The sequence below is a fragment of the Mandrillus leucophaeus genome, unplaced genomic scaffold (genome assembly GCF_000951045.1).
Source record: "Mandrillus leucophaeus isolate KB7577 unplaced genomic scaffold, Mleu.le_1.0 Scaffold206, whole genome shotgun sequence".
Lineage (NCBI taxonomy): Eukaryota > Metazoa > Chordata > Mammalia > Primates > Cercopithecidae > Mandrillus > Mandrillus leucophaeus.
Genome location: NW_012102099.1, coordinates 2,020,885 through 2,031,847, shown reverse-complemented (window position 1 = coordinate 2,031,847; position 10,963 = coordinate 2,020,885). Strand labels below are relative to the sequence as shown.

General features: G+C 42.2%; 1 protein-coding gene across 3 annotated transcripts in view; it reads right to left on the bottom strand.

Moving 5' to 3' along the window:
• Positions 1-10,658, bottom strand: part of DEFB119 (defensin, beta 119) — a 13,428-nt gene extending 2,770 nt beyond the window's left edge. Inside the window, exons 1-2 of one of the 3 annotated variants that reach the window (XM_011979820.1) lie at positions 10,432-10,658; positions 8,981-9,242 (exon numbers count right to left, since the gene is read on the bottom strand). In XM_011979820.1, coding sequence (XP_011835210.1) covers positions 9,037-9,242; positions 10,432-10,492 — 267 coding nt within the window. In that variant the 5' untranslated portion in view covers positions 10,493-10,658 and the 3' untranslated portion in view covers positions 8,981-9,036. Of the gene's footprint in view, positions 1-8,980; positions 9,243-10,431 lie in introns of those variants that run through there. The other 2 variants (XM_011979821.1, XM_011979822.1) reach the window with 2 other exon arrangements.
• Positions 10,659-10,963: the final 305 nt, after the last annotated feature.

Here is a 10,963-nt window from a genome sequence, read left to right as displayed (position 1 = left end):
TTTGGAGATAGAGTCTCTGTCGCCCAGGCTGGAGTGCAGTGGCACTATCTCGGCTCACTGCAAGCTCCGCCTCCCGGGTTCACGCCCTTCTCCTGCCTCAGCCTCCCGAGTACCTGGGACTACAGGCACCCGCCACCTTGCCCGGCTAATTTTTTGTATTTTTAGTAGAGGCAGGGTTTCACCGTGTTAGCCAGGATGGCCTGGATCTCTTTACCTCGTGATCCGCCCACCTAGGCCTCCCAAAGTGCTGGGATTACAGGCGTGAGCCACCATGCCCGGCAATTACTATTGAGTCTTAAGAGTTGTTTCTATATTCCAGATACAAGTTCTTTGTCAGATATATGGTTTGAAAATAATCTTGCTCTGTTGTAATTTGTCTTTTCAACCATCCTCTTCACAGGGTGTTCCACAAAGTGAAAGTTTAAAATTTTGAGTAAGTCCAAGTTATTGATTCTCTTTCTTTTCTAGGCTGTTCTTTTGTATCTAAGACCTCTTCACCAAGCACTCGATCTGAATGTTTTTTCCTATGCTTTCTTCTAGAAATTTTATAGTTTTACATTTTTTTAAATATGTAATCCTTTGAAAATAATTTTCTTTAGAGATGGGGTCTTGCTGTGTTGCCCAAACTGGAGTGCAGTGGCACAATCATAGCTCATTGTAACCTCAAACTCCTGGGCTCAAGCGATCTTCCCAAATCAGCCTCTCGAGTAGCTGGGAACTAGAGGCACTTGTCGCCACACCCAGCTAATGTATTTTATTTTTGTAGAGATGGGATCTTGCTATGTTGCCCAGGCTGGTCTGGAACTCCTGGGCTCAAATGATCCTCCCCTCTCAGCATCCTGAGTCACTGGGATTACAGGTGTGAGCCACCATGACTGGCTGTTATGATCCATTGTAAGTAAATATTTGTGAAAGGTGTGAGGTTTAGGTTTAGATTTTTGTTTGTTTTGTTTTTTGCCTGTAGATGTTCAATTGCTGCAGCATCATGTGTTGAAAAGGACCTTTCTTCCAATGAATTGCTTTTGCACCTCTGTCAAAAATCAGTTGGCTGTACTCCTATGAGGCTATTTCTGAGTTCCCTATTCTGTTCCATTGATTGATGTACCTGTCTGTCCAAGAACACACAAACTCAATTACTACTACCGTATAATAAGCCTTAAAATCTGATAAAATAATTCTTCCAACTTTATCCTTTTTCAATTTTGTTTTAGCTATTCTTATTCTTTTGCAGATTTCTCTTTAGGCAAGGTATAGACAGAATAGTCTGGTCTATATCTACAAAAAAAATCTTGCTGGGATTTTGACATAAATGAATATGTCAATTTGAGGAGAATTAACATCTGCTATTTGAGTCTTACAAGATAGGAAGATGGTGTGTCTCTTCATTTATTTAGCTCTTATTTCTTTTATCAATATTCTATAGTTTTCAGCATATAATTTCTGTACATAGTTTGTTAGATGTACACTTAAGTGTTTTATTTTCTTGGAGTGACTTTGAATGGTATTATATTTTTAATTTCAGAGTGCACATGTTCATTGCTATTATATAGAAATATAATTGATTTGTGTATGTTTACCTTGTATCCTGTGACCTTACTGAACCTACTTATTAGTTTTACGTGTTTTGCCTTTGCTTTTGTTTTGTTTTGTTTGTAGATTTCTTAGAATTTTCTACATAAACCATGATGACATCTTCAACACCATTTTATTCCTTCCTGTCTAATCTGCATGCCTTTCATTTAATTTTCTTGCCTTAATGCAATGGGTAGAAATACTCAGAACTAAAAGGAACAAATTATTGATACACATAGTGTGGATGGATCTCAAGAGCTTAATGCTGCTTAGCTGGGCACGGTGCTCAGGCCTGTAATCCCAGCACTTTGTGAGGTTGAGGCGGGAAGATCACTTGAGCTCAGAAATTCGAGACCAGCCTGGGTGACATGGCGAAAACCCATCTCTACAAAAAATAAAAAATTAGCCGCACGTGGTGGCACACATTTGTAGTCCCAGCTACTGGGGAGGCTGAGGTGGGAGGATCGCTTGAGCCCAGGAGGCAGAGGTTATGGTGAGCTAAGATCACACCACTGCACTCCAGCCTGGGCAACAGAGCCAGACCCTGTCTCAAAAAAAAAAGAGCATAATGCTGAGCCAAAAAAAAACAAAAAAAAGGCCAATCACGAACTCTCACATATGATTCTATTTATTCAACAATGTCAAATGACAAAACTATAGAGATGGGAAAACAGGTTAGTGGTTGCCAAGGGTTAAGCATGGTGACAGTGCGTGGGGACAGGGAGGAAGGCTGGTATGACTTTAAAGGAGCAACAGGAGGCAGATCTTCGTGGTGATGGAACAGTTCTGCAGCTTGATCATGATGCTGGTTACATCTGCACATGATGAAATGGCATGGAAGTATACACATATATTGTACCAATATCAGTTTCCTGGTTTTCATATTGCATTACAGTTATATAAAATCTAAGCATTGGAGGAATCTGGGTGAAGAGTACACAGGACCTCTCTCTTGTAACTTCCTGTGAATCTACAATTATTTCAAAATAAAAAGTAAAAATATGAATAAATAAAATAACCTAAGGGGCTACAGAGAGATTAAAAAAAACAAAAACTAAAAAACAAGAACCCCTAGGAGACCAATCCTAGCTCCCATTTTACTTGCTGTGTATCCTGGGGCAAGTTTCTGTGACTCTGTTCTACCCTTTTTCTCATAAGTACAGTGTAGACTGGAAAAACAGCTAACCCCTAGAATTGTGAGGATTAGTGGCTGAATATATAGAAAGCAATAAGGGACTGACACATGGTAAGAACTAAATGAATGTTAACTATTATTGTTGTTTTAAATTATCATTTGAGCAAGACCCAGAAACTCCTCTGCATCCTTGCTAACCCTGCCAGCCAGAACCACGTATACCTGACACAGTGGTCCTCTGCTCCCTCCAGCCCAGAAAGTTCTCCACCCAGATTCTTGGAACCTGGAGTCAGCTGTTTGTGCCCCCACCAGATCCACTCAGGCTTTCACTTGTGAATTCACTATTCATATTCAAGAAACACTCACTAAAACGCATTCATGTCCAGCGCTGGGCTTAACATCAGGCATGCAGATGTAAATAAAACATCATCTCAGCCCCTATGGATTTCCACCTAATATGTGTGTGTTTGGGGGATTGCTGGAAAGGGGACAATAACTCAAATAATTACACAACAACATAATACGTGTCATAACTTCTTAAGAGTGACAGTTTGTGAAGCCAATCAGAACTCAGTTTGGAGAAAGAGTGATAACCTAGAAAAGGGACATCAAATTCTCCATAGCCTTTAAAGAGCCAGCAAGCAGAGAAAGAAATGTTGAGTGCTGAGGGAAATTACAGTTCAAGCTAGAATTGTATACTTAGCTAAAATTTTCTTAACAGATGATATGGTCTGGCTGTGGCCCCACTCAAATCTCATCTTAAATTGTAGCTCCCATAATCCCCACATATCATGGGAGGGACCTGGTGGGAAGTAATTGAATTATGGGGTTAGGTTTTTTGTGTGCTGTTCTCGCGATAGTGAGTAAGTCTTGTGAGATCTGGCCAGGCGCGGTGACTCATGCCTGTAATCCTAGTACTTTGGGAGGCCAAGGTGGATGGGATACTTGAGGCCAAGAGTTCAAACAAGCCTGGCCAACATGGTGAAACCTTGTCTCTAGGAAAGAATACAAAAATTAGCCAGGCATAGTGGTGCATATCTATAATCCCAGCTACTTAGGAGGCTGAGGCAGGAGAATTGCTTGAACCTGGGAGGTGAGGCTACAGTGAGCCAAGACCGTGCCAGTGCACTCCAGCCTGGGCAAGAGAACAAGACTCTGTCTTAAAAAAAAAAAAAGGGAAAAAAACGTCTCACAAGATCTGATGGTTTTATAAAGGGCAGTTCCCCTACAAACACAGTTTTGCCTGCTGTCATGTAAAATGTGCCTTTGCTCCTCCTTCGCCTTCTGCCATGATTGTGAGGCCTCCCAGCCATGGGAAACTGAATCATTCAACCTCTTTTTCTTTATAAATTACCCAGTCTTGGGTATTTCTTCATAGCAGTATGAAAATGGACTAATACAATAGATAAGCATACATTTAGATATTTTCAGAAGTAAACCCGCTGAGAGACTTGATTACCAACAGGAGCTTCTTAAGTGTAAATTACAAGGGTTTAAAAATATAGTTCAATAGAATGAATAAGATCTGGTATTTGATAGCACAACAGGTGACTGTAGTTCACAATAATTTATTGTACATTTTAAAATAACTAAAAGAGTATAATTGGATTTTATGTAATACAAAGAAGAGATAAATGCTTGAGGTGATGGATACCCCATTTACTCTGATGTGATGAGTATACACTGAATTCCTGTATCAAACTATTTCATGTACCCCATAAATATATACACCTGTGTATCATAGAAATTAAAAATAAAAAAATTTTAAATAAAAAAATTCACCAAAAACAACAAAATAAACTACAAGAAGAAAGAAAAGATTTCTTATATGAAAGTCTGAGAATCAACGTGAAACAATAATAGATATGGTATGGGAAATCAGAGCATGGTAGATAAGAGGTGAGTCACAACCACAGTGTAAAATATTAAATTTAGGCAGATATCTGTAATTTGAAAATTGGAATTTGGAAGAAGTGTCCTCTATTCTACATGTATGCTGATTAGGATCAGCTGAGATCCCTCCACTCTGACATTATCCTCCCTAAATACGTGAAATGCAGACTTTTAACACAAATTTTTAAAATTTTTTTCTGATGTTCAGAGACAGCCTTTCCACTGTTCACGTTTCACTTCATGTGAGTGGTAAGAACAATAATGATCATTATCATTCTTTCCTTTTTGTTTTTAACCTAACCTGAGTCAATTCTCTCTGTCTTCTATTTTTGTAAAATATAGACACTAGAAGACACCATCCCAACTGAATTTAGACAATGTTATTGTAAATTTCAAAAAATAAAATAAAATAAAACTGAAAAAAAAAGCTACTGCTCTCACCTTAATCTGAATGAATGTGAATACACAATACAATACACAAACATTTCTGCCTTAGACCGCAGGAATACAAACTAACAAACTGCTAGACAAGACCATTATTCTGCTAGATGGAGAGTGAGGAAAGTCTAAAAGAGGCAAGGAATGGTATCACCTCACTGTTTTCTCAACTTAAAAGTCCTTTTTCTACTCCAGATCTCCACTCAGGCCTCATTTTAGGATTCCCTGAGAATTGTTCCTTTCTTGTAGAATGCCCAGAATCAGGTGATAATCCAATGTCTGCATTACTCAGTGACAGTTTAGTACCTACTTTCTATCAAAGAAACAAGACAAATAACAAAAGACAAAAAAAAAAAGAACTCAGTTTGATCCCCTGCTCTATCTTAATACTGTGTGACTTGGGCTAATTATATCACCTCTCTGGGCCTCAGTTTCCTAATAAGTAAAATAGCGATGATAAGAGGATTGTTGTAAGAATGGAATGACACATAGCAAGGGTCAATGAGAACTATTATTACAGCTATTGTAATTATTAAGAAATAATAAGACAGGGCTGGATGTGGTGGCTCATGACTGTAATCCCAGCACTTTGGGAGGCTGAGGCAGGTGGATCACTGGAGCCAAGGAGTTTGAGAGCAGACTAAGCGACATAGTAAGACCCTACCTCTAAAAAAAAAAAAATAGAAAAATTAGCCAGGCATGTTGGCACGCACGTGTAGTCCCAGCTACTCAGGAGGCTGAGGTGGGAGGATGGCCTGAGCCTGGGAGGGTGAGGCTACAGTGAGCCATGATTGCACCACTGCACTCCAGCCTGGGCAACCAAGCAAGACCTTGTCTCAAAAAAAGAGAGAGAGATAGTGAGACAGAGTTTATGTGAAGACTTTCATGGGTGGGAGCATCAGCTGAGCTTTGAAGGATGAGAGGGCATTCATCACAGAGGTGAGCTGAGTGTTGGGGACCAGCCGGAGGGAGCCATGAACAAACACAATGTGGGGGACAGGAGAGGATGGCAAGAGGGTGGCAGTGGCTGAAGAGAAGGTATGTGAGGGACAGTCATGGGAGGTGAAACCAGGTCACCATGTGAAGGCTTTGAATGTCCAGACCCTGGGTGGTGATGAGCAAAGGAAGAAATCTAAGCAGGAAAATGACACAGAGAAACTTCCTACCAAGAATCCCTCTAATAATAGAGATTAATGCAGAGAAAACCTGAGGGTAGGGAGACCAGCGAGGAAACATTTTTGATGGTCTCATCCCAGGCCTGGGAGCACAGGTAGCTCTCATGGGCAGCCTAAGTGTCCCAGCTCCCAGAGAGGCAGCAAAACTGTGAAAAGATTATGCAGCTCCTGTCTCTGAAGTGGGCTGAAAAATACGTTGTGAACCTAAGTATACATCAACAGATGAAGGGATAAAGAAAGTTTGCATATACACACAATGGAATACTATTTGGCCACAAGAAAAGCATGAAGTTCTGTCATTTGTGGCAACATAGATGAGCATGATGTTAATTGAAACAAACCAGATACAGAAAGATAAATATTACTTGTTCTCACTCATATGTGGAAGCTTAAAAATGTGGATCTCATTGAAGTAGAGAGTAGAATTGTGTTTATCAGAGACTGGGAAGGGTAAGTGGGAAAGGAGAATACAGAGAAGCTGGTTAACAGATACAAAATCACAGCTAGATAGGGGGAGTAAGTTCTAGTGTTCCATAGCTTTGTAGGGTGACTGTAGTTAACAATCATTTATTGTGTATTTTCTTTTTTCTTTTTTTTTTTTTTTGAGACAGAGTCTTGCTCTATGGCTCAGGCTAGAGTGGAGTGGTGCGAACTCAGCTAACTGCAACCTCCGCCTTCCAGGTTCAAGTGATTCTCCTGCCTCAGCCTCCCAAGTAGCTGGGATTATAGCCACCATGCCTGGCTCAATTTTCATATTTAGTAGAGACAGGGTTTCACCATGTTGACCAGCTGGTCTCAAACTCCTGACCTCATGGTGATCCACCCGCCTTGGCCTCCCAAAGTGCTGGGATTACAGGGGTGAGCCACCCACACCCAGTCTATTGTGTCTTTTCGATTAGCTAGAAAGAGGACTTTGAATGTTTCCAACACAAAGAAATGATAAATGTTTGAGGTGATGGATATGCTAATTACCCTGATTTGATGGTTACACTTTCTATACGTGTATTGAACTATCACGTTGTACACCATAAATATGTGCAATTATTATTTGTGAATTAAAAATAATTTTTTAAAAGAAATGGATTATCAGCCAGAGTAGGATCCAATACCAGGCACAACCCTAACATTTGAAGGTCCCGGGGCAAGAAGGCAAATGAAGGCTACTGTGTCATGTCATTTGTCTGCATGCTTAAATGTTTTAATCAAGCTAATAAAAAGAATACATAAAAGATATCTAGCCTCATTTACAAGATAGCCCTTCATAATGACCTGAAAGGTCAGGTTTGAATTTATAATTCTCTGATTCCTCAGAACTCCATGCAGGAACATGGCATTCCGAGGGGAGCCTGCCCAGCCCGCAGCTCACCTCTCTTCTCACCCATCCCCAGCTCTGCACACAGACCCTGCAAACAAGAGCATCCCTTGATGCTTCTCCTGCCTAGGGGTTGGCACCCAGTGGGCCCAACCCTCCAAGGATGGACCTTGAGGAAAGGCCCCTGCAGCTCCTTGAAGCAGGCACAAGGTTTCTCTGGGCAGGCAATCCCAGGACCCAGCTATTCAAAGCATGGCCCAGAAAGGGAGGAGGGTAGGCAAAGGCTCCTCGTGGGCATATTCCCCTTGCCCCCAGCAACTCCTCACCGCATGAGGAGGGACTTAGCCAGAGGAGGCCCAGAGTCAGATCGAGATCAGAGGAGAGGCCCCTCTTTCCAGAGTCTAAGAGCGGAAATATTGAGCTGAGAGCAAATAGTCTTCCTGGACGATAGTGAACTCCTTCTGTCTGTCTCTATGCCATGCATCACGCTTTATCGAGCACTCTTGGTCCCTGGCCTCACTGCAGAGGACGCAGTTCAGGGGTGAACAGCTGTGTTGGTTAAATGGGGCCCAGACAAGAGGACTTGAGATAATGAAGCCTGGGAAGACACCCAGATCCTCTAGGTTCCCAATCAGGATTCTTAAATGTTCCCCACGAGTGAGTCTTCTCCCGGGCTGAAGTACCAGTTCAGACGAGTCAGGCTTCTGTCTCCCTCAGAGTCTAACACAGTTAGAAGGCACACAGCTCATATTTCATAAATCCTTGAATAAATCAATGAACAATAGCTGATGACATTTGTTGAGTGCTTACCTTTGCATTATTATGTCATTTCATCCTTACTGCAATCCTGAAACAGATTCTACTATTACTCTTATTTACAGAGGAGGAAGATAAAGTTCTGTGAGGTTTATATGCAGAGTCTGCCAGTAGAAAGTGGCAGAGCTGAGGTGAACATGAGTGAATGGATCGATGAAAGAATGGAAAAAATGAATAATGAACAAATTCATATATAAGTAAGCAAATCATGTGCTTTATCTTTTTTTAGTACTTAGACACCTTCTAACCCCTGGGGCTGGGCCTCCTGAGCACTAGAAAGCATCAGCTGGTTTCTCTAGAACCCCAAGGATTTGGGTTATATTCAGCCCCATCCACCCTCAGCCCATTCACTCTCAAAATGGACCAACTCTCCCAGCCTAAGGATTCTCCCACTCTCTAGGCATCTGCTATGCCTTTAAATCTCTCAGCTCCCACCATGTTCTCCCCACTCCACTCCTGACTCAATAGCCTCTCCTGCAGTTGGTAGATGGGGAATCATCTTCAAGACTGTAGTGATCACACCATCACTATGACCCAGCCCTACTGACTTCTCTTGACTACCTCTTCACCTCCCCTACCATCCCCCCACCCTCAATCCATTTGGGGTATCATTCCTTATGACTGACAGACACCAGAAATAAATTTGTGAGTTTTAATTAAATGTGGACCCTAAACAATCTGAAACAAAGTCATTTCTATCCATTATGTATATTTCTCTTCGTTTTTGGAGCTGTTGTGGACATCTGAGGAGTGGTCCAGCCAAGGATTCCATGAATTGTTACTGGTTGGATTGTTAAATAACGACTAGGGACACAGCACCGTTTACGATTTCGGCAGCGTATGATGCTGTCTTCACCATCTTTGCACAACAACCGGCAGTGTCCATCCATCCAACACTCTACTTTGGGGCATACGAACAACAATTAAGCAGATGTTAGTATCCCTCAAGTGGAGAGAAAAGAGAAGGCAGAGGAGGAACAGGAAGACAGGGAAGAAGAGAAGAAAGCCAGTTAAGTGAGTAATGCTAGGCCCAGTCCCAGGAAAAGAGAGAAGAGACCTTGAGAGGGAAGAGAACTGAGACAATGGTTCCAACTGAGAACTCTGAAGTTTTCGAGGGAGCCTTTTTTGGACTTCTCACCCTTCTGTCTTCCTATCCCCAACTTCCTATTCCTTACTTTGGAATCAGCTGAAGCTAATTAATGTCCCACCTAGCAGAGCTAGGAGTGAAGGTAAAAGGACATGAAAACCTGTAATATTAGGGAAAAGAGGATTCACTCACATTACACAGACCAGGTGTCTTATCAATAACCTGTCCCTGTTTAACATAAGCCAAACAAGCCTCAGCTCCAGCTGCAGCTCAATCTCCAATCTTCCTTGACCCTATATTAACCCAATTCAAACTCAAACTCATTCAGGCCTACCTTAATTAGAACTCCCAGCCTTACTCAACTCAATGCCCCTAAGCCCCAACTCCAGGTCAGACCCTAATCTAATCCAATCTAACCCTAATCTAATCAAGTCACTAACCTCAATTCCCAGCAGTATCCCATCACCAAGCTGAACCCAAACACCCTGCAGCATCCAGCACTGACTCCCAGCCTCAGCCCAAGCCCCAGTCTAATCCCTAACACCAGCTCCACTCAACCCCAAATCCCATCCTCTCTCCAACTCTGCCCTAAACCTTCAGGGAAGCCCAGCTCCTCACCTCCTGCTCATCCTGACATTCCTTCTATCACCCCAATCCCAAGGTTTTTCCTCCACATCACAACTCACCCCAACCTCCACTCTAGTCTCCCAAAGCCCTCAATAAGTCCCCAACTTGCACCCATGCTTTGCCCCTCAAACCTCTCCCAAGCTCCCACCAGGATACCACCCTGGCCCTCAAGTGCCAGATGCTCCAAACGTCTATCATCCCACCACTCTGGCAAAAAAGAATCAGAGAGAGATATTAACCTGAGATGATCCTGGGGAAACTTCCCAAAGTTGCAGGAGAGAAGGAAAGGCTTTACATGATGCCCACAGTGAGAGGGGAGGGAAAGATGGGAAGTCCATGACCAGGAGCCCAGACCCCTGAGAGAGGCTCACGTTACCTGATATCACTGGTACTTCTGTGGCCAGAAGGATGGCAAGAAACAAGAAAAGAAATTTCATGGCTGGCAGACCTGAGAGGAGGAGGCGCCTGAGCTGCAGGGGAAGGAAATAGGGTTCCCTGCAGCAGGGCAGAGATGAGCTTTGCTTTTATCAGCAGGACTGTGGGCAGTGAATTACAACAGGAGGGGATTTATATGAGGTCATCCAGGCCAAAGGACAGTGTGTAGCAGATGTCTCAGCAAAGCACAAGATGAGAGTGTGGGAAACTGGCCAGTACCAGTGCCAGTAAAGGGACAGACCAATTAAAGCCATTTGGCCTTTGAGAGCCACAAAGGAATTAATTAATACATAATAAATATATATCAAGAAATATTTAACTTAAAAATTACTTTACATTTCTCTGATAAATAGTAAGAACATTTATTCAACACTGGTCTTTTTATTTCTTCGTTTTGAATTATCAGTCAGATATCTGGACAATTCTATTGGGGTATTGTTGTATACTTGCTGATTTGCAAGAACTCTTCAGTG